This window comes from Thermobia domestica, unplaced genomic scaffold (genome assembly GCF_964235325.1).
Source record: "Thermobia domestica unplaced genomic scaffold, izTheDome1.hap1.1 HAP1_SCAFFOLD_269, whole genome shotgun sequence".
In the NCBI taxonomy this organism is placed as follows: Eukaryota; Metazoa; Arthropoda; class Insecta; order Zygentoma; family Lepismatidae; genus Thermobia; species Thermobia domestica.
Window position 1 is genome coordinate 234,308 of NW_027655984.1, and position 25,214 is coordinate 259,521.

At 35.0% G+C, this 25,214-nt stretch overlaps 1 protein-coding gene across 1 annotated transcript in view; it reads left to right on the forward strand.

Annotated features, from left to right (window-relative positions):
- The window catches only part of LOC145676650 (uncharacterized), a 91,245-nt gene extending 74,623 nt beyond the window's left edge, over positions 1–16,622 (forward strand). Inside the window, exons 5-7 of the mRNA XM_081747494.1 lie at positions 854–985; positions 1,760–2,430; positions 16,604–16,622. Of these exons, the coding sequence (XP_081603620.1) occupies positions 854–985; positions 1,760–2,430; positions 16,604–16,607 (807 nt within the window). The 3' untranslated portion in view covers positions 16,608–16,622. The remainder of the gene's footprint in view (positions 1–853; positions 986–1,759; positions 2,431–16,603) is intronic.
- Positions 16,623–25,214: the final 8,592 nt, after the last annotated feature.

A 25,214-nucleotide genomic window follows, 5' to 3' on the forward strand; every position in this document is an offset into this window, starting at 1 on the left:
GCGAAAATGATGTATTGGGAAGAGTATTTCTGTTGAAAGATCTCTATCTCGTCTCCTGATCATGTTACGAAAATTCTGTTTCGTGTCGAAAAGTGTTGTGAAAATAATGCCTTGTGTCGGCAAGTGAGTGTTTTGAGAGAGCTTTGTTTCGTCTTATTTATTGTCATGAAATTTCTGTATCGTCTCGAGAAGTGTATATGTATCCATTTGAAGAGCTCTGTCTCTTATCTAGTCTTGCCTACGAAACGAGACGAGACTGAATTTTCGTTTCGAGATACGAGACGAGACACAGCTTTTCCAATAAAAACAGATATATTTTTCTAGATGAAACTCCACTTTCAAGACGCTTCCTCGAGACGAGATAGCCTCAAATCTTGTATCGTGGGCAATTGCTCGTCTCATATCTTGCCACGAAAGTTCCGTCTTGTTTCGTCTTGTGGGTAATCATAAATACCGCGTAGTTGTTCATGATCATTATTGAAATTGTTAATACAGCCTGCACTACGTAGTGGGTTGAAAACCTGTTCTTCAAGCTCCGTAACGTAGGAAAGCGAAAAGGTAGGGAGAAAAGAGAAGGAATGTTTCAGGAACAGAAAGTAGCTGTGAACCGTATAGGTGGGGGCCATTTTGGAATGCAGAGTCTGGATGTGGGTGTGGATTTTCTGTTTTTTTGTTTTCATTAATTTCTGTTAAGTATTTCTATGTAAATATATGTAGTTTCTGTTTACAAATTTTGTAGTATCTCTTGCTAACAAGTAGTTGTACTGCAGGTACAGAAATTGCTTATTAAGAAAATAATTATAAATAGATAAATACTGCATATTAAAGAACCCCCCTTTCTTATATTCGACAGGTATCAGTAGATGATGCGTTCTCTAATGAAGTTTGTATGGACTGCCTTGAATCATTAGAAAACTTGCATGTATTCCGTCTGAAGTGCCATAACATATTGACAAGTGTGAAAGCAGAACCGTCAGATTCTGAGGTAAATATGATAAGTGAAATGAAGTGAAATCAGATAGAGATGATCAGAATATGATTTTTTTAAATATATATATCGGTTGTTATATGGTATGTGGAATATCTTATCTAAAATAGGATTTTTTTTTTTTTAATAGTAACACTGTAGCTTGAAGTCATTACTAAAACACGTAATTGATGGCAAAATAGCCATAAATGGCAAACAGGATTGCGAAATAAAGGAGCAGAAATGTCTAAACGATAAAAAGGGAATTTATGATCGTAAATACACTTATGGTAAAACATTGAAAAACTACAGTACAGTTTATATAATAATCAAATAAATGATTTAGATAGAATGAAATAAATACAACTAATTTTGTCGATAATACTTACCGCTTAATATTGCTGGAAACTTGGAAATTGTGGAACGTGTAAGGAGCGACAGCTGATGAAATAAATTCATATAATCATTCTTCACTCTTACTTATAAAAAGAAACGACACAAAATGCTAAACGGAAGTACATTGTCACACTTCATTTATACGCACTTACATTAGCAGTTCAGAAAAATTGAATGCATCCAAATTATTAAAATAAATTTATTGTACACCATCAGCAGCAGGTCTGTTTCACTTCAAGGAAGTCAGTTGATGTTTTGTTTTGTGAAATAACAAATACGTAAAATATTCAGTATGTCAGAAATATGTTTCAGTTGTGAAAATAATTTGTCCGTATCTGCAGAAGTCATTGAAACCTGCCTAAGGGAACTAATAATAATTTACTTATATATTTACAGAGTCCAAGTGGAGGAATCAATGATGATAGTCCTGGGTGTGTTGAATCATTTGAACAGTTAATTACGAATCTCGTCAAACAGAGTCATTTGAAGAATGAGAGCTCGTATGATGGACTCTCTGCATGTAGATTTGCATCCGATCCTTCAAATTCTGTGAGTGAAAACTATAGCTCACAGTTGGAAGTATTAAATAGTGAACAGAAACCAAGCATCTGTGAATTGACCACTAGTGTGTTACGTGTTCCTGGAAGGTATGAAGCGGCAAACAATATAAAAGTCGAAATGGGTGAAATAGGTTCTAGTACAGATAGCTGTGTGTTGAATCCTTCGCATAGTGAGAAGGAAAATTCTGGTGTTCTTGACATCTTGAATGTATTACAGGACACTATTAATCTAAAACTGGAATCAGTGGGAGAAGGTACTTGTAAACAACCAAATGATAAGAATAACATTGCCTTAAAAGGGGAAAGTCAAGTGCCTTGCTCTCTAAAAGACATGTCTTCTGTAATAAATGATGAATCAGCTGGTGATAGTAGTGAATCTCAATCTAAACTTACATCGAATAACAAAAAAAATACTGTTCAAAGTAATGAATGTGCCAGCACTCTTGGCAAAGATGGACTAGACAATTCTACAAAGATGAATGCACAGGAAAAAGGACCAGAAACTAGGTAAGTATTATCCATCATACATCATTCTAAAGTCTTTTATCCTTCGTATCAACTATTGTAACAGTGGATGATATTGGTTCCTCAGTATGAGATGCGGTAATTATATTATGATAATGATATTGAAGTCAACGACAGACCATACTCTTCGGTTGCAGAACGTGAATTGTTTTTGAATAAATCAGCTGGAATAATGGATGTCCAGATCAGAAGAATGTCGCTCGTAAGTATTTATTTACTTATTTATTTTTATATATTCTTAAAACGAGATATTTATAAGTCTAGTTGAAGTTAACAAAAAGTAAATAAAGGGAATATATCTATATCTATATCTATATCTATATAGGGTTGTAGGTAACTCCACCGAAAACTTTGGGAGGTGATTCCTTATATGAAATGGAAGGAAAAAGTTCTAATAAACATGTGTCGAAATACGTCTCCTTTCAGAGTTATACAACGCCGAATATTCGAAAAATCAAGTTTCAAAACGGCCTGGCTTAGAAACTATACGGTCTATCCCAAGCGGTTTAAGAAATTACAGAGGAACTATTATGCGGTCTGTCTAAATATCCATGTTTCAGAATTCACCGGTACCAGCGAAATTAACGCACCGTTAGTACTTAAAGGAGTATCCCTATACCTCAACTTCCTTTTTACAGTTCGTTTCGCCGATAACGGAGGATAGTTAAACATGGATATTTAGATAGAACGCATACTAGTTCTTGTGTAATTCCTTAAACCGCTTGGGATAGGTCCTATAGTTTCTAAATCAGGGCGTTTTGAAACGTGATTTATCGAATATATATATATACATAGGGTCTTTCACGTAAGATGAAAAAAATATTATGATGTATTTTGTTAGAATTTGTTGAAATTTGATAGTCCATTTATAACTAGTAGATACGGCAATTTTCTTAGCTACAATTAGTTTCTTGTCTTAAATTACTGAACTTATAAAAGCACTCCTGAAATCATTCCCTCTATTTGAAGGTTACTACGAAAAGAAAATATGTATAGGCAAATCCACCTTTCAACATGAACAATTTTGTAACAACCCTTGTGACTAGATGGCTAGTTCTCTTGCCTTGGGTGCAATACCTGGGTTTGATTTCTTGTAAGGGTATCTGTGAGGTGGATCGCTCGTTAAGGTGCTACAGCTTCGTTGTTGTGTACTCGTAATGCTGGAAGTAAATGTTCATCTCGAAACATGTAAAGAGACCCATTCGTAAAGTTAAATTGATGCAGATTTTTTTTTTTTTTTTTTCCTGACATAGAATTTTATACCTATTGAAATAGAATTTTATACCTATTGAAACTTTATTTTATGTTTAAACTCCACTTACTGTTAGAAATCATTTTGTCCCAGAAATCCTTTAATGCTTCGATGCTTCTAGGATCAACAAGACCTAAAGACCGTTTAGAGGGGGGGAGGGGAGTACACTACGTAAATGCGTGGTACATCAATTAATTTTAAGTGAAGAGGTTAGTACATTGAATACCGAATTATTACCATTAAAAAAGTGCATTTTCCCTTTATAAAGATGAAACATGTTTATTTGGGTGATTCGCTGTCCACAGCATAATATACCTTAATTTAAGAACCTTCCCAGTTATCCAATAATGCTTAGTGAACTCAGTATATTCTGTGCCGCCACTGTAAATCTAATTCTAAAACAAATACACCAAAAGTAGGGTAGCTAACCATACACAGGAAGTTCTTTTAAATTCCCTGGTAGATTATTTCAATTATGTTCAAGAATAGAGTCAGTGAGCTGCTCATTGCTTGCAAATGATACTCCACATTTCTATTTTTTTTTCCTTTGTGTATATAATATGTGTGTGTGTACTGGTCTGTTAAATTACTATTTTCAATATTTTGTGTAAGTGTTGCGAGTCTCAAGTATAATATACTTTGATTTTAGTCACGAAAGTCAGGGAAACCAAGAAAATGCTTACAAAATCAGAGAAAGTCAGGGAAAACACAGTAGAATACTCTAAATCTCTTCCTCAAAACTCTCTTTTAAAACTAGAAAACCTAGAGACTTTATTTCTTGATTTTTATTGTGAAAGATCAATAATGTATTTTTTAAATACTTCTTTGCATTACTTCAGATGTATCATTTTCTTTGTTTACAAGTTTAAATTGAATGTGTTTGCAACATAATTGCTAATAAACCAACCTTCTTGAGTAACCAATGGCTAGATGAGAATTGAACCCCAACTTTTCTTCTTGCATAGGACGTGTCCCCGAAGAAGAACTAGGTCTTCCACTAAACAATTTAATACAGGTTTCCATGGATGATCCAAACGTAAATCTCAGCTTCGGAGAAAAACTGAAAAGTGAAATGTACAAACAAAATCCCGATAAAAAGACTTATGGTGTATGTGGACTACATATTTTGCATGGTGCTATGAAGAATGGCCTACAGGCATCACAGTGGTTTTTAGACGAGACTGTTAAGAGACATGTATTACCTTTTAAGTAACAGCTCAGCTCGCCAGGCATAGTATACTGCCATTACAGAATCTGCTGATTTCCCAAAGAAGTTCTGCTCAATGTGATGTGTTGAGAATGCAGACTACTTGAGAAAAGTGAAAGTATATGACAATGCTAAGAAATTCATACAAGATTCTACACTACCTAGTTGTCGGCAGCAATCTTCTTTAAAGGAACAGATGAAAAACCCTTTCTTGAAGAGTAAGTTGGCAGGTTTCAAAGTTATTTCAGCAGAATGTGAAGCGTTTCTTCGAAAATTTCAGTCTCCAAAGCCACTAAAAATTTCCTTGTATGCATACAGCACTTTTGGACTTACTGTATAATTTGTTAGCTCGATGTGTGAAACAAAAATATTGCAGCACGTTGACTCTGCTCAGAAAATGATGTCTTTGGAATTGTCAAGTGAGAAGGTTCTTCCTGTTGCAATGATTGATATTTGGGTTTACTACGAGAAAAGTATTAAAGGAAAGCATGTGTACGTACAGGAATAAAGCACAATTCAGACTGGAGATTTGCGAATAAAGCTCAATTAAGTGCGTTTACGTTTACCAACCGACTTGGTTTTGATAATCGTGTAAGACATGTACATAAATCCATATCGCAATGCGATCACTTAATGACGGCGACAGAAGCGAAAAAATGTAGTTAAAAAACAGAACTTTCTAGTTTAATCTGCGTCGCACGTATAGTGTTATACAGACTACTAACGCATGAAAAAGTAGCTACTTCTTCCTCACCGTCTTTTTCCACTTACGTGAAGTCGACGTTTCTGATGAAGCATCTTCTTAAAGCCCTATCTTGGAATTATTCTCCTGTTAGATCTGTTTCTCTGAAGTCATTCTTAACCATATCCATATTTCTCTTTCCTCTCTCCTTACTCGGTTTCCTCTATCTCTTTTCCCATCTACTTCCATTGCCACCACTCTTCTGGCTACATAGTTATTTGTTGTTCTTATTAGGTGGCCATACCACGGCAGTCTTCTTAGACATCTCTACATCTTGGAGGTTTCCCTTACTCTTTCTTTCTCATTTTGTCTCGTCTTATTATCCCACACATCCAATGCAGCGTTCTCATTTCGGTAACTTTCAATATTTTTTCCCCGTGCTTTCTGTATTGATCGTGTTTCTGCTCCTTATATCACTGCTGACCTAATTACAGTTTGGTAAATTATTCTTTTATTCTTTACCATGATTCTGCCGTCACACAGAACGTCACATAGTACCAGGACACAGTGCTAACACCTATAGTGAAATCACTGTCTGCTACCATGTACCCTGGAGAAAGGTGGACCTTCCAGCAGGATTCCGCTCCATGCCACAAAGCAAAAACAACCCAGGACTGGCTGGCACGGAACGTCCCCGACTTCATTTCTACCGCTGATTGGCCTTCTAGCAGACCGGACCTTAACCCGTTGGACTTTAGGCAGTCCTTCAGTCATCATAACTTTAGTCATGATGATTAGTCACTGGATTCAAATCACATATTTACTTATTGCGAAGCAAAATGCAAGCATTGGAGTCCACTCTCCCATCCCAAAAAACAAAATAAAATAAAAAATAGTAGAGGAGCCATGAGCTAGCTACTGGCTAATTTGATTTAAGTTTAGCATCCCTTCTAGGAAGCGAGGTTATATGAAACAGGAACGTACAGCTTAACGTAGGATACGAACCACGTGAGCTCCCGCCAGGAATCGAACACGGGTCTCCCACGGCAAAGAAGCATACGCTAAGCGCTTAGCCACAAGGAACTTCGGTTATCTGCTAATTGGGTTGGTTGTGATAACACCAAGATCAGAGCCGGTTCTATGCAATTTGCTGCTCTATCCCTAGGAAGAACGGAGCCACAATTTTAGGAACGTTATTCAATAGTGTTTACATAGTACAATGCAGTTCACGAAAAAGTAGCCTGCCCATTTTGGAAAATTGTGAGTACCTACCTTGATTAAAATGCATATTCTAAGGAGTGAGAGGTAATTCAAAATGTCTGCCAAAAATACAGTATTTTGTGACGAAAGTAGTATTCTAGCATTTTCGAATATTCTACTTGTAAGAAGAAGAGGGAATTGTTTTTCGCCACATTGAATTCGATGTTGTCACCTTATCACGGAAGAACGGCCAAGTTCATCGTCCTAACTTGAGGGGTCGTGAGATACTCTATTTTTGATATAAATTTGCAAACCCTTCTTCCCCCTTAGGATACGCATTTTGATCGATATGACATAATAAAGATCCAGTTCGAGGTAGATACTAACTCTGGTCCAAGATTGAATTCGAACAGTACCGTTTCAGTTTTATATGTGATACATGTGCTATTTTGTTTTCTCGCCACACTGAAATATACAGGATGACCCAAAAGTAGGTATATACCCCTGCATTGATCAAGTATAACATTCCAGCTGATTTGTTTCGGCTGTTCCGAGCTTAAGATATAAGTAAAAATGAATTAAGAACAAATAATAAAGAAAGTAAGTCTACCTGATGGATATTAATAAGAAATTATATAAAAAGCACTCAGTTGATCAGTACGAGACTGATATATATATATATATATATATATATATATATATATATATATATATGCGTATTTTTCTTTGTTCCGTATTCTACGTGTAACAAAGTTAAATAAAAAATATATTAGATTCCATTCAGAATACGGTTAAAGCATATATTTCGCTTGGAAGAGACGGCGTAATCGTCTGCGTTGCATTCAAGGAAAAATATTGAACTTCATATAGCTTTACTATATTTATGTTAAGTTATGTTTGTGTCTCTTTGTGTCACGACAGTTGAGTACGCATTGTGTCAGAAACAATATTTGGAACAGTAGGTAAGTAATCATCAATAAAATAAGGTTCTAATATAGTAATACATTCAGTAAAAAAAGTGACAAAAATCTTTTTATGTATTAGCTTCACTTTCCTAATACAATAAAAATAATTTTTATACTGAAGTCTATTAAGTGGATATTATGTTCCAGACTTGAACACAAAATTTCAGAAATATGTAGCAGAACTTGTACTGTATGTGAGGAGAAGTTTAGTGAATCTAGAAATCGTAAGAGTTATATGTTGAAGAAACATAATATCATGAAATATATATTCCCATAATGTCATAAGATTTTCAGTGAAGCACGTATATACTTTGCATCGACATTTGATAATACATTCAGATACACGTATCAGAGATTTAGCTTCCAAAATTTGTGACAAATTATTTCCATCAGACGATTCACTATATATTCATATTCAGAATGTTCATAGAAAAGACGAACATTCTGTGAAATGTAGAATGTGTAATATACTAAGGGACAGGTTGAAAGACTATATGGGAGAACATATAGGGATTAAAAAGTATCGTTGTCCTGAATGTGACAGAAAGATCGTTTCAGCTAGAAAATTTTATGATCATAAAATCAGTCACAACCAAACGTTCATTTCTTGCAAAGTTTGTGGGAACGTAGTAAGAAAACAGAATTTCACATCACACATGAAGAGCCACAATCAATCAAAATAATGCGAACTTCGTGGTGCAAAGCTTGTCAATTGTCAGACACTTAAACTTCGTATGACAACCCACACAGGTGAACAACCACTTGTATATGAGATTTGTGATCTCATATTTGCGCGATTTAACAATCTGCATACACAAACACATCTGAGGCTTTGTGTAGGTGTGCGTAAATTGGTGTGATTTATGCAAAAAGAGATTTGGTCAGAAATGAAATTTGCGAGCACGCATGAATTCATGTCAGAAGAATTCGTCTGCAGCACGAATGTTTTGAACATTAGTGTAACCGTGTTACTTTGGAACGTAATGAATGAAAGGTGTGATATCTATTTTCATACTTTCAGTAATGACAATTATTGACAATATATATATATATATATATATATTAATCTAATTCGCTGCTATGGAAGTCAAAGTATAAAAAATGTAGGAACGAGCTGAGAATCGAACTCCTGTGTCTGACTTGTGCCAGTGTGTTAACCCCTAAGACTCCAGTTTGCTTCCTGATCAGCCACTGTAACATGTCACTCTGTTAGTTACTTGAAAATGAAAGAAAGAACAAAAAAGAGTTGTAGCAGCTTTTTATTATATCTCAATTGATTCCATATGGGGTCTTTGGTTAAATATTTTGATTGTCAAATTTTTGATTATAGCGCCTCTGGTGGCGACTTTATGCGATATTAGCCAGCACTTCAGCTAAGCTGTTAGATGTGTGCTGGAAATCGTACTCGACAAACCATTAATATTGTAAAGTGTTTCTGTATAACGTACCAAAAAAAAAAAAAAAAAAAAAGTTTGAATTATAAAATTGTTCTATATTGTGAGAAAAACTTAAGGAGTTTAAATTGGAATTATAAGGTGTGGATGCGTTATATAATCATTATATTGGTGAATTGCGTAATTTTCTTTCATACTTTAACAAGTCTATACATGTTCTCATGGAGTCATTAACTCGCATTGGATCTAAAAAAGTAATTTCCGTAATACCCTTTTCACATTTTTTCTCCTTGAAATGGGTACTCAATTCGCTAATGATAGTTTCTACCGTATTTTTAGAAACCCAGCTTTACTGTTTGTAGAAATTCTTTCCTTCTACCCAAATGATTAGTACACGTATGTTCGGTGACCTTACTAGATTGAAAAAGGTATTACGGAAAATCTCAGTAGAAAAAGAAATTAGGCTTTAATTAATACCGGAAGAAAAGAACAACATTAATAAGAATGTCTGCGTTGTGGTGCAGTTGAAGTACTTAAACGGATAATGAGCAAATTTTTATGGCTTAGTTAAAGCATTTCAATTTAATTTTTACTTTTGAGCGACGTAAGGAGAGAAAGGATCGTGAAAAAATCGAATTCGAGATTTCAACTGATTTACGCTTTCATGGCTCAAAAATACCGAGAAAGTAATTTTTCCATATCTATCCGTCTGTTTGTCCGTTCGTAATGGTGTACATTCGGCTAGATGCCATACCGTTCAACATATCGAAACCAAATTTTAAACTTAAGGTTTTTATGTGATTCTCCAGGGAAGTTTTCGAATTTTCTTCTTACCCTAAAAGTAAGGGTAGTTTACTGAAGGGTGATAATAAAAATTTGCGAAATTTTCAAAAATGGCTTTAACGATTTTGTTTATATTTCATGAATCATTTTTTTCAATAACAATTCCATACTTTGGTTTAAGTCATTTCTCTGGAAAAAATCAAGAAGGGGTAGTTTTTCTCGAACGATTTTCTCGAAAACGACTCAAGTGTTATTCTTCATATTTTATAAGTAAATATCCCATTAACAACCTGACATAACTATGACATAACTAATTTGACCTCAAAAAATATACAAGGGGTATTTATTCTTGGGATGATTTTTTTTTCGGACGATTTTCTGAAAAACGACTCAGGCGATTTTGTTCATATTTCATAACTGCCGGTAAGTATTTCATTAATAACCTGATAATATGTTACAAATCATTTGTCCTCAAAAAATATACGAGGGGTAGTTTATTTTTGAGAATGAGATTTTCGGGTGATTTCTCCTAAAACAACTTAGGTGATATTAGTATTTCATAAATAAATGTTTCATTAATAACTATAATGTTGGGTAAATTCCTTCTTACGAATAAATTCACAAGGGGTAGTTTGCTCACGGGGTGAGTTTTTTTCAGACTACCTTCTGAAAAACGACTCATGCGATTTTGTTCATATTTCATAAATAAATTTTTGATTAATATTCTTACAATGTTGCATAAATAACTTTCATGAGAATGTCCACGAGGGATAGTTTACTCTTGAAGTGTAACGGAGTATGTACTCTTGGAGTGTATACACGTATGTAGCTCACTCTGCTATGTCTGAAGTATTACATATGGATTGTGCATACAAAATCTCGCAGGTCACAGTCTTGCAGACCAAAGATTCGCCTGCTAAAACCTCGCGGGACGAAATCTGGCGTGGTCAAAACTTCACCATAGCATTTTTTCAGTATAAGAAGCTCAAACTATCGCTGTAGGTGTACATTGCCTGATTAGCCGATAAGCTCACTAGACACATGCCTAGAAGTGACAAATACGTTTTCCAGAACATCAGATATAATAGCCAGAAATTGCTTATCTTCAAATTAATGTGAAAAAATATTTTTGCTGAAGATACCCAGTTTGTAACTGTTTTTTATTGTAAAAATTGTGCAGCTAATTAAAATTCTTATGTCCAAACTTTGCTCATAAAACTTTTAAGGAGAGACTTACGAAAGAAATGTGGAGTTGAAAGTCGTTTAGAATGAGTTATTAATATTGAAGTTCCCGTGTGTTTATTACAGCGTCACTCTTTGAAAAATAATAAAATAAGATAAGAGAGTAGGAGGAAAAAGAAAATACAGTACGTCATTGTGAAGTCTATTGACAGGTGAGTGAAACTTTTGATATTCGCTGTACAATACTGTAATTCCAGAGGGGGAGGGGGGAGATTGTCGACCTACATAGGATTCTTGAACTTTGTTAGTATATTATGTAGGTATATTAATATATAATATTCAGTTTATTAAAAAGCTTGTGTTCCTAAAACCCAGGAAGGGGGGGGGGGGGCAATTGACACCTGCAGTCTGCAAATGACATCCCTGTCGCTGTCTGATTTGTTAATTTAGCCATATTTTTTGTGTTCTTACCCGTGTTAAGCGAGCAAAGTTAAGTGGAACGGCTTATCTTAAACTTACGAACGAAAAGCGAGAGAGAAACAGTCTTACAGAAAACACTCAACACAACATATATTATGTATGTGTGTAACGAAAGAAACAAGAGATTTGTGAGATTAGCAATTGCGGTTAGCAGTATGAGGTAAAAGTAAACTATTTTTTACAAACTTGAAAATGGTGAATCGATTTTGCGGGATTACATAGTACATTCGTGCAGCCTGGCGCCGTGTGTTGTGCATCATGTAGGTTATTCAAGGGCAAGACAAAGATCACATCTAATTGCATTTCAGTCTAAAACAGAAAAACATTTAAAAAATTCTGTCATCTCATAAAAATTCTGAAGAGACCAAAATGTACAATTTGGCACTCTTTAAGATAGGAATCTATTGTAACTTCGGAAAATACTTCCATTCACATTTTCAGACAGCTGGTTCTGTCACAGGCTTCCCTTACGTAGCCATGAAAAAATAATCAATTCTCTACATAATAGACATAATACATAATGTCTCTAGTGATTATTGCCGAGTTCAATCCATTTCCTGTAGGACAGATTGAACGGTATGGGAAATCCAAGGAAACGTCATACGAGCCATTTGTCTTCTACAATTTGTGGTGAAGGTATTGAAGTGATTGCCGAATTTAAAAAAAAAAAAAAAATAAATAAAAAAATAAAAAAAAATAAAAAAATAAAAAATAAAACAGCTCATTAACTTTATGCTTAATTCCACCAAGAATGCTTAATCTGCCATTTTGTATGCAGATACACTAATATATATATATATATAGTTAAACTCCATTAATAGACACCTCCACAATATGAACAGATTTTTTTGTCCCGGTAAGAATATGTGTATTATTGTGGGAAGATCCCTCAATATCACAATATCACGGACACTCTTAGATATGATTATGAACAGTCTTTACTCCCCCTCCCCCTTCGCATTTTACCTCTTCATAGCGGACAGAAACTATTCTCCATGCAGACGTATTTGGCACAAAAAAGTTTCAAAGATTTCTTTGATTATAACTTGCTTATGTTTTAAATTTTTCTTGACTTTTTTTTCCCTCGGAATTACATGTTTTCTCTTGCACGTTGCCAAGAAGTCAAATAAAATCTCTCATAAGAAAGAGAGTTTTTCTATTTATGTAATTTGTAAAGACATGCGATGAAATTTCTGGACATGAAATTACATTCTGCTTTCAAGTGTTCTATAGGCAAACGACACGCTAAATTCTTTTAGGTATGTGTATTCTGATGGCTTATGTTTTGGCACTGTCACAATTAGCCAGGACTCATGCCCCCAAGAACAGTTTCCTCGTGAAAAAAAAAAAAAAAAAGTATGTACGTAATTTATGTATAGTATATGATATTCTGTTACTTTTAGAGAGTGCATGTGGAACTTCTGGTCTGGTGTCACGTCTTTTCTGCTTTCAAATGTTCCTGATGTTTCGACAGGCCTTACCCCTTTGGCTGGAGTGATAACTCCACGCATTTTCCTTTCTTTTACTGTATTATATATCCGAATTCTCACTCCCTTGTCCTCTCTATTCGTCGATGTGGTGCAGTAACTAATATTTAATTTCTTGCAATCAAAAATTAAATCTATAAGAACCACTTACAGGCAAGAGCTTTTAAAAGTTGTTGAATCTAAATCAAGCGGAAAGGTTTAGATGAAGTGTACGAGTCGAAGTTGGCATGATATAGGGCAGCTGACTCGTTTTTAAGAGTAGTCGTGACAAGGCCTTACATTTCAAATCTCAAGGTAAAATTTATCAAATTCTTAATTATTCTTGTATATTGTATATTTCTGTAAGCAAAATGTGTACAGAGAAATTGTGGGCGTTTGGCAAATTACAGGATGTTGCAGGGGTTTTCCCAATTTTTTTTTCATTTGGGAGGGTGTTAAAAATTTTAAGGGGGGTATTCTTCGAAAATCTATAATTTAGGCAGCAAGCTTCTATCAAGACGGAATACAAAAGCTTATTGTTCGATGTGATAAGTGCCTTAATATTGGAGAAAAGTAGATAAAAGTGTGGACTTGCATGTAAAAATAAATATTTACAAAAAGTTAACTTGCTTTTTATATACAGTGAAACTTGTGTAAAATGGAAGGCGATGGGCCCGAATTTTTCTTTCGTTTTGGACAGATTTCCATTTTATACAAAATGTTTATAAAGAAAGTGACGAAGGATAGTAGACTTGTGTTGGTAGACCTCCAATCGCTCGGGTGAATTGCTCCGTTTCTGTGTCTTCAAAATCAACACTCTTCCTTTTAAAATAACTTGCACTGGATGTTGAGCGAAGCCAATTATGAAGCGTGCATGCATATTGAATAATAAGATGTAGGGTCATTAAGTCAAGGGCAATCAATTTACCAAACACCATAAACCGTGCAGCCAAAATGCCGAAAGCATTTTTTACAGCTCTACGAGCGCGAGGTAAACGATACTTGTAAGTTCGCTGTGTCATTGAAAGGTTTCAACCAGAAAAGGGTTTCAACAAATTTGTGCGCATTGGAAAGGCATCGTTTAATTGAGATATGTTTCCCGTCAATGGTATCACAGCATGCTGAGAAATTCAATTTTACTTCAAAATTTTTTTGGACATTAATCCATTCTTCTGTAGTACTATGTAACGATCCCGTTACTATGTTTTGGGGAAAGAAGAAGAATGATAATATTTTGTACTATTCATTCTTAATAATTGACTAAGATGTAATAACTGTCATTGATCTTGCTTTCTTTTTCTTTTTTTTTTTTTTTAAAGTAAAGAAGAGTATATGTTTTCTCTGTAAAGAGAGAGAGAGAGAAGCAACTTCCTTCGGTTTTATTGGCAGTTCAAGGTTGCTTACGCTGCTTGTGGTTTCGTTCCAGCGATAGCAGCGCCATGGTCTTTGGAGGCAACTCACGTCCTTCAGGGACGTGAATTATGTCGTGAATCCTCGTATGAGGCGGGTGTGCCTCGTAGCAGCTTCGTATTTCCGGAGAATGGGATTTAGTTTCTGTTTCTGTTGGATTTGCTCTTTGGTGTTTCGATAATCTTTGGTGTACGTTAATTACAGTGTGTATAACGAAGCAAGAATAATAGTGCGGGAAGTGCGTTATTTTTTTTTTTTAAAGAAGCAATGAAAGAGTTGTGGTGAAAAAAAATTGAAATTTGGCCTTTGACCGCATGCGAAATAGTGTATGGGAAGCATGAAACCAGAAATAGTTAAATCAAGGATTCGCCGAGTATCTCTAAATAGAGTGAAATTTGAAGTATTTGTTTCGTTTCTTCCTACGATATTTTTCTGCATTCTGAAAAACGTATAATTGATGAATGGTTTAATGTTCCTAAGTTTGAAGGTATTTTTCCGGTGCCCAATAGTGTTTCCAAGGGATTAGTTGACCTAAGTTTTGGTCTAATTCTTGTGCTTTTTTTTTTTTTTTTTTTTTTGAAAACGAAGATAATAGTATTTTACCCGAGTTGTGTGTGGTGGAATGCCAAGGTGGGAGGTTGGTTCGTCAGTTGAAGTAAAATTCCCACCGGGTGAATTAGACCTAAGTTTGGTCAGTAGCCTTCTCTGTTTGAATGCTGAATTAGTTTCGAGATACTCGATAATACTGAAGCATGAAATTTTGAACTAGTGAAGTAGTTTACTATTAAGATTGGTTTCCCATTTTTGCCTTTTGACCTAAGTCATGGTCACCTTGAGAAAGTTTAGAATAGTTGTATCAGTACAAATTATTCTTGTTTCGATATAACAGTCTACATGCAGACCAAATGTTGAGAGGATACGAAGGTAAAAATGAGAGTAAGAAGATTATGAAAAGTGAGTTACCATTTAAATATATTTAGTTTGGTTGTCCTTTGACTATGTTTATATGTTTGTGGGTTGTCAATTCGATTCCAACTGGCTTGTGATTAGAATCTTTTTGCTTGTCCACGACCGCTTAATGATTCTGATAAAAATCGATAATTCAGCATCATTATTTTGGTGAATGGGTTAAAACCCGAAATGTATATTAATTATTCTTGGTATATTTTTTTTTATTTCAGCAGTTGATTGCTCTGAGAAACGCTGGTTTTGTTCTCAGTAAATATTTGCTATATTTGGGATTGAATTTAATAGATAGTTGCTGTAGGCGAGTATTGTGATGGGGCACGGCTGTCGAAATTTTACTCGACGAATTAGACTGCCTTTGATTGTCAGTCCTTATAGTTATTGCCTACAGTTAATGTATGGAATTCTAGAAATTCGATACCCCCCCCCAAATTTTGTAAATTGTCTTTGCTATGGATCGTGATGGATCTGTGACTGCTTCATTTGAATGGATTTCAGATTAACCGAAGGAATCTTCTCATTCCCTCTAGCTCTGGATCATTTTGGATTTAGGAAATTGCTAATTTTGAAATTAATGACTTAATTATTAATTTTCAATTGAAAGTTAATATTACTGGATAGGACAAATTGAAATAATAATATTTTTTATTTATTACGTTTGATTAAAATTTTATGTCGACCATTAGACTCCAGCATCTTAAAAAAAAGAGAGAGAGAGAGAAGAAAGAATATTAATTTTACTATTGATTTTTTTTGTTTTTCACATTTTGTTGTATTTATTGTAATAAAGGCTATTCTTTGAAATTGTTGTTTTTATTTATTGTAGCTTTATGTATATTTTTTGTTATTGGTGAAGTATTTATGTTCTATTCTTATGCAGAACTATCAATCAATCAATCTCGTAATTCGTTGTGAGGTTTCGCCTGTCTCAGTAGATCCTTCTGCAGTCGGATAAGGGTGGTGTTGACAGGTCAACGTTACCTTGGGCCTCAGTATCCTCGAGATGTTGACCTCTTAACATAGGCTCTGCTTCCGATAGCGGATAGAAACGCTACAACGAGGAACCTGAAACAAACCCATATATTATTATCACACACTCATTGAAACACACACACACAAAATACAATACACTGTGCTAACTAATTTACGTAAATCATATTTATTTCAGGTAGGTAAAGGATCATTTGATAACACTTCCTAATGAAAACGATGTGCTACAGGAGGATCAGACAGTGTTCACAGAAAACACAGAAACCCCAAATATCTAAGAATCTCCTAATGATACTAATGCAAACCCCCATAGTAACTTTATCCGGTCCCAGTGTGTACAGAAAAAACACAGAGCTGGAAAACTTGTAAAATTGGATCAAGCACTAAATAAATTGCAAAACATTTCAGATGACCGCCTAAAAGTTCAAACTACTGCTTCCTCTAATAAGTCTGTGGACCAATATGATGTGTTTGCACAACATATTGCTGCCCAAATACGAGAACTGCGGCTGCAAGAAAAGTGTCAAGGGTTGATAACGGAAGAAAGGCTGAACAGCCTTCGATCAGTGTATTCTTTCAGTGTGTGTACTGACAGTACAAATTCACCTTTGCTTTCAGAACCAAGTCTACCTGACGGCGATTTCACCAGTGAGGACGCAATTGAGAATTGATAGTCTCCTTCTCGAAGGAACAAAGGTGTACACCCAATTGTTTTAAATTCACTTTTGCCTATTTATTAATTAATACTTTTTTTTTACTAGTCCTATTCATTGTGGTGTCCTATAACGGGAGTATTTGCAAGTTTGTTCAGTAAGTTCCTTGCAAATTATATTCTGATTTTTTCATAGCTTTTTCTCTTTAATATTATAATGCTTCAGGATTTATAAATTTTTATTTGTTATAGCGTCATAAAAATGAATTTAAATGACTGAGTAACAGAGCCTGAATTATTTCAGTTATAGGGTACATTCACTGTTGGAAATAATTTTGTTTAAATTTTATTTCATATTACTTTCGTATTGCAGTGTTCCTTTTGTTCAGTAGTGTAGGTAAAATCCAAAGATTAAATTAAAAAGACTGAACATTTTGAGACATAGTGTACTTTCGGATGTTGAAAGTGATTTTGTTTAATATTTTACTTATTATTAATTTAACAATTCGGTCAGTGGCGTATTTACGATTTTGTTTCGGGGGACGGGGGCTATGCAGAACACGTGAATAATTTCTTATATTTTTCCTTGGAAATGGTAAGAAGGATTATTGTTGTACGTAGAATTTCGGGGGGGGGGGGGGGGGGGAGAGGGTCTTGAGCACGATAGCCAGACCCCTAAATACGCCACTGAATATAGTGTTTCCTTTGTTTAATTCTGTAATAGTAACTACAATAAAAAGAGATTGAATATGTTGAAACAATCCTGCATTAGGTAATGAATATGTTTTGAAAAGAAATGTTTGGTTTAATTAATTTATAAACAACTTAGTTTAGCTAATTTAGTTCTATTAAATACCATCATTCTTTCTTTAATAATTCACTGTTTATATATTTTGCTCAAATATACTCATCAATTCTATTGAATATACTTGTCTTTTCATTCTTCCTTAAATATGTTAATAAACAATTTTGGGTATTTAAATATTAAGCCATTAAAAAGATGGTACATGCAGTATTGAATCAATAAGTTCTAATTCAACCCATACCGGTACTACTTCGTGCCTATTACTTACGATTCTTTATAATAAGATAAAATCTATATTATTTCATATAAATGCTATTCTTAATTAGGTATTACTAATTTCGACTTACTTGCATAAAGCTTTTCAAATATGTAACAATTGCTTCCAGAGCTTCAGGAAGAAAATTTCCAGAGCTTCAACTGGAGCAGGTATGCGAAATAACAAAGATAATGATTGCAAATTGTCACTACTTGCTAAATATCTGAGGATAACTAGTTTTCGCTGGGAAGGTATACTGGACGCATAAGAATATTGTTTTGCAATTTTGGGTTCAGCCATTTGCAGAAGCTCATCAATTTTTTTTTTCTTACGGACATCCGTAAATGTCTTTTGTGCTCAAGGGGATCTTCAATGCCTAGTTCGCGAAAAAGGTTTGCAGACGTCCCAAGTTCATCCCATCTACTAATCCACTTTTTCATCCACACCCTACTTCGTTAAAAATTGCTTGCAGTTCTTTGCTATTAATAGTAACACACTCGTCAACAACTTCGTTGAAAGCTTCATTAATCTGCATCAACGTCAGGCATGATGTGAACACTTTACCGACGGACGATACTCTAACTAGCGACAAGTACTTACCCAGTGTATAGGCATTCTTGCGGGAAAGTGAGGGAGTGACCAGTTCTGGCCGCCACTACTTGTCCCGTCTGCAACACCTTATTACTTCTTTACTAAAAAATTGTACTAACTGGACTTCCCCGTTCTCACTCAGAATAGAATAACCAAAACAGAATGTTCAATTTAAGAATTCAGTATCAATTTATTGCATTATTCATTTAGTGAGAAAATAAAGGTGTTCTAAAAATGCTCCAAAGGACCACAGATCACTATTCAACAAGTCAAAATAAACCTATATATATATATATATATATATATATATATATATATATATATACCTACCTACCTACCTACCTACCTACCTTTCGGGTCCTTGTCTGGAGACGCGAATTGCACTATGTGGCAACGTCACAAATTAGATCCATCAATCCATCAAATAATTACGCGTCGATTCTTGCTAGATGACAGTTAAAATCAGTAGACGTTGACAGTAGCACTATTTATTATCTTAACAATCGATGTAACTGTTTGATGGATTTGTAGAACAGTGCTAACGTTTCCAAGTTAATATGCCATGTTGCCACATAGTGAAATTTTGATTCCCCATAGTGGCTGAAGGAGGCCCTGGAAGACATTCCGTCGTATAACATTTTCACTTTATTTTGACCTGTAGAATAGTTCTCTGTGGTCAGTGGCCACCATTTTTAGAACACCCGATATATCTGGGGCTGAGAAGTAAAGTAGTGTAAGTCATAAAATATTAATTTCACAGGACAAGCGAAAAAGTGTTTTCAAGACAATATTTTGTTGAATTGAGTCGATTGTTTATTGACGGAAAAATTGTTCACTTCCTGCGTTCTAGTTGTTCACATCTCAAACCTTGCCTTGTGTTCCTCGTTCTAATGTAAGTTACAACTCATTTTCGGTCAAAAAGTGACGTGGCATAGTTTACCTCTCAGCTCCAGATATATATATATAGTGGCGGATCCAGGATATGATCAAGGGAGGGGCTAAACTATAGTCTGCAGGTTTGTCCAATATATAGTGATATATATAGTGTTATCTTTCAAGTGTTCGTTATACAGAGGCTTCACAAATTTAGATTACTTAAAGTTCAGTGGTAATTGTGTGCAGTATTTATATATACATTATTTGTAAATGTAAATATAGTGTAATATCGAGATACTGCACTCAATTTACGAATTATTGGGGAAATGAGGGCCGCACCTCTGTAAAGAAAGATAAATATCCATGGGGAATGTGTTTATATGGAAGTATCCTGCAAAATTATTGTGTGAACATTGTATTCTCAAGTAAAAGTCATACGTTAATTCACTTATTGACTCTTAAAACTAAAAGTAACCCAATAAATGTGTGCAACATTATAATTAAATACTAGAAGTGTAGGGAAAACGTAACAATCATGACAGTTTATGATGATTACGGGGAAAAGTCTGCAATAGTTGCCTACCGTATTATATTGTGGTCACTAATTTTGATCAGATGTACTTGTAACTGGTTAATCACTTGAAGAGATCAATTGAAAGTCTATTTTCAGGTTGCAGTAAGTATTTTCTGTACTACATAAGTATGACAAATAGTTCCTGTCCGTTATGAAAAGATTAGTAAACACTCGGGTTGAAGAAGATTGTCCGGATCTGTGTTTGAGTGTCCGTAAAAAGTAGGGTTCTCTCTCATAATTCGTATATTTTTGCCATTAGAAAAAACTGTCGTTGTTATGGAAGTGTTTGTTAAAAGTGGCTTCGCTGTACCAAAAAACATATAATTGAAATTAGTTACTTTTATACAGTTATTTACTTTCAATATCATCTGTATTGCGCTAACCAGTTTAACCCCTTGCACTGAAATGACGAGTCTAGCTCGTCATGGCCTCCCAGTGCCAAATCACACAATGACGACCTACACTCGTCATAAAATTTAAACTATTGTAGCATCACGTAGGGCTACTATATTAATGTTTTGAAAATTATATAATGATAAACCATCTATAATACACGTTTATAACTTATACTTTAATTATTAGAATTCAGAACATAAATCGTAGTGGAAGGGCACAATAGTACAGTGACACTCATAGAGTGGCATTCTTCCTGGTTCGATTCTGACCATCAGAGTTTGTGGTGGACAAGATTGTACACCCTAGATTTTCGTGGGGTTTTCATGTTTCGTTCCACATTTCCACCTCAGCAAATGTATTTCATAATGATTCACGTTCATTAATCATTCGTGTCTTTTGGCCTAGAAGTCTTAAACAAGAGATCTTCAAAATCTCGTTTCAACGTAGTATGTACGCCTCTTAAGTTAATTTTATATATATATATACTCGTTTTCTGCAGTTAATTTACGTCACTGTATCATTATTTAGGTGTTCGATAGTACAATAGTATTAACACATTTTATGTTTGTCATGAATCTTATTTGAAGCAAAGTTAATACAAGAAGCTCATAGACTGTACAAAACCCAATAAGATAAACAATATCAATAATTTAAAATGAAAGAAGGGATGTAAGTGTCAGCTAAGAACTAAATAAAAAAAAATATTGAATATTGTACAGGTGTAGTACGTTTTTTAAATTTCAAATTGTGTTCCGAAACAACTAAATGTAGGGTCTATTGACAACAAGATTCTAATAAGGTATTACGTTTAATGAATAATAGAATAGCTTTATGTATACTTTCTCTCTCTCTTGTAGTAAATAAGATTATATTCAGAGTTAAAGAACCCAACACAAAACTATGTAACAAGACTTGTACTATATGTGGAGAGAAGTTTATATATGCTAAATATCGTCGAGATCACATGTTAAAGAAGCATAATGTCGGGGAATATAAGTGCCCACAATGTTCTAAACTTTTCAGCGAATTTTCTCGTCTGCAATATCATTTAATAATACACTCAAAAACACGTTCCAAAGATTGTCCATGCGAAATTTGTAAAAAATTATTTTTCGATAAGCATCAACGAAACATACATATTAGTATTGTTCATAAAAAGGACGAGAATAGTGTGAACTGTGAATTGTGTAATGAAAAGATACTAAGGATCAAGTTGAAGGACCATATGGAAATACATGCAGAAAATGTAAAGTATAGTTGTCCTGAATGTGATGAGAAGTTTGTTTCAAGAATAAAATTGTAGTTATAAAAAAAACGCATAATCCAAGTTTCATCTGTTGTAAAGTTTGTGGGAAATTGGTGAAGAAACGAAATTTTACACAACATATGAAGAATCGCAATAAATCAGAACAGAGTGAACTTTGTAGTGCACAATTTGCCAACAATACTAGACTTAAACTACACATGACAACCCACATAGGTGAACAACCATTTGTATGTGAGATTTGTGGTCGTAAATTTGCGCGTCACAACAACCTGCGAACGCATTTGCAGCTTCATGCTGGAGTGCGTAAATTTTTGTATGATTTATGTGGGAAGAGATTTGCTCAGAAGTGGAATATGCGAACACACATGAAGTCATGTGAGAAGAATTCTTCTGTAGCACTGACATCTTGATAGTTTAGACCACCGCCCGCTGGAGTCACTCCTCTAGCTCGCTCTCTATACGACCTGTCGAAACAACGATTCATAGCGTACGACAAAAACAAAAAATTGACCGCTAGGTGGCAGGGACAGTCGAGGCTTGTGTTCGTCTACTTCAATGTAGCTATACAGTAATTCAGCATATTTTCCCCCAATTTTTGTAGGAACTAGTACATTTTTTCAATAATTTACTTACATACGGCAAGGTTGTATATATTTTTAATAAGAATTTTAATTAACAAAAGAAGAAATTCTAAATATCTATTATCACGAAGTAATAGAAAGGTTAACACAAAAAAGAGCGTAATAGAAATGTAGTCGTCGTTAGCTGTATCAGTCAGTAATGGTATGTTATTTGTGATTTGTATACATACTTCACATATAAAAATAAATAATATTTAAATTAAAATACGTAAAGTATCATCCTTATTTTCTCAAAGAAATAAATCCAAAATAGACGAAACACACTCCAACCAGTTAAACTATGATCTACTCAGTTGATAAGGCCCAACATAAGCAGCTCACATTGCTTGTGTTGACTGAGCACCACCATCATTATGCTATTATTATTATTATTATTATAGACAAAAAGAGCAACGACTCATCATCTCAGAAACACAAGAATGCCGTTGAATTTATACACTATAAAATGAAGTCATGATTTATTATCCATCTCCTCAAGATGCATTCTCATACATCTTTTTTCTAGGCCAACCCCCCAAAATTTGTACCTGATATGTAAGTAGAGATGAAGCACTATGGCTGAAATTTGATCCCTCCCGTTCAGCAGAAATTTGATCCCCCCGTGGGAAAATTTTGGTCCTGGGAACCCGTTGTTGCTATGCTCATACTCTTGGACGCCTGCCGGCTGTAGAAACATGATAAAACATGCCTTTTCCTCTTCTCGTTGTGTATTGGCTAGTTATTTGGACCCCCAGCCCCGCCCCTCCTGCGAAGAGCATGAGCAGAACGTATGTGTTTGTATAGATCATTCCATTAGCAGCTGTTGCAAAAGGAAGAAACGTCAAATTAAAGATGGTATCGTCAATGAATTTATTAGATAAGCTTAATATGCCAGGTACCCTTTACAAAAATACGAGATTTGGAGATTGGCGTACCATTTCGTATTGTAAACTGAGATAATTACGATATATGGTAGGAAGGCATGTGTAACATTTGAAGGAGGCGAAAAAGTGATTTTACTAGGACGCTGTACTGAAAAATTGGAAGCAGATAATGGTGCATTATTAACGTATTTACAAACTGGAAATGTATGTTTAACATATAAAGGAATGAAGATTAATGTATCTGGACGTAATATGCACAATCTTGAATTTACTGAGTTGGTATATTCATCGTAAGTGTATGGTGGCATGTAGAAACCAGATAAAACATGAATTTTCCTCTTCGCCCCCTCCTCTTCATGCATGCTTAGTCATCTTTATGCATAGTGTCATTTTATGTTGATCAGCTACTGAAGTAACATGTCTGAGTGCTTGTGCATCAACTATGGATACCAAGAAAGAGTACTTGTTAAATGTGGAATATGGACTTAATTCAATGAAAAGGAAATTAATTTGTATTGGTCTGGATAGTGATACATTTGAACCAGTGATTCGTGTTGGCAAAGGACTTGTGTTTGGAGTTGAGTTAAATGTGGCTGAGTGGGAGAAATTTGTACATTTGACCCCGTTTGTTACGGACTATTTAAATTCTCAAGTGGAAATTACATTTATAAAATCTCTTGGCTGATTAAACAAACTTGTGTTGCGAAAACTAATGGGTGAAAAATTACTGGATGACTAATTAATGGAAAAACTAATGGATGAACAAACCTGCATTTGAATTTCCCTGCATTGTGTACATTGCCTCCTCACTGGTGCTCTGGAAGGGAGTGAATCTGCTTTGTGGAAGAGCCTCTTTCCAACTTGTTGAATCTATGAATTTGCTTTTATTTTAATGAATTGCTTTATTTGTTAGTCTTTTTATAATGTTAAAAGTTGCCAAGCTTTACATAAAGGCCATTCACTTAATTTTTATTTTATCTCAGAGTGTGAATCTTCTAGTTGGAACAGCCATTAATGGAGCCATATTGTGTTTTCCTGCAGGTCAGTGTTTTTTGAGTGCAGAAATTGTAATTTGAGCGTTGCAGAATGTCGAAGTCGAGGTATCACGTTTTGGATGATTGGTTTCAACGAACTGATGCTTTATTACACTAACTATCATCTTGGTTATCAAAGAAGAGTGAAGTGGAAGTGTTCTGTCGCGTTTGTAGCGCAACAATAAACATTGAAAGTAAAGGATTCCAAGCTGTGTCACAGCATGTGTTAACACCAAAACATGGTACTAATGCAAAGAAGAAACTGAGTGAGCTGCAGTTGAAAATCTGCCCGACTAGCATGTGCTTAGGAAGTGAAGTTTCGTGAGTACTGATTTAACTGATACTGTGAGTGCGGTAAGTCCAGTGTCTTTGCCGTATCCAAACCAACCACTTCTCACTGAAACAATAACACCGATCCAAAAAAAAAAAAAATCTTTAAGTTTTACGTCCCACGCTTATGCCGGTTAGGCTAAAGGAGACGGTAATGATGAGAGATGAGTGAAATGGTGGAATGAAGAAAGTGGGAGGAAACGGGAGAACCCCGAGAAAACCCACGAGCACGGTGTTTGTCCACCACAAAGTCCACACGTCGCGAGCTGGGATCCAACCAGCGACCCCAAGCACTGGAGGTGAACGCAACACCGATCAAGCCACAGTTAATCCCAGAGCGTCATGCAGCTACCAGAGCAGAAATTGTTCGGGCTTTACATGTTGTTACTCAAAACTTACTTGCGGCATCGTGCGATAATATAGCTGATGTTATACGACCCATGCTTCCAGATCCAAACAGTTTTCCCCAAAAAATTTGTCTGAGCCATTCTATACTGTCGTATG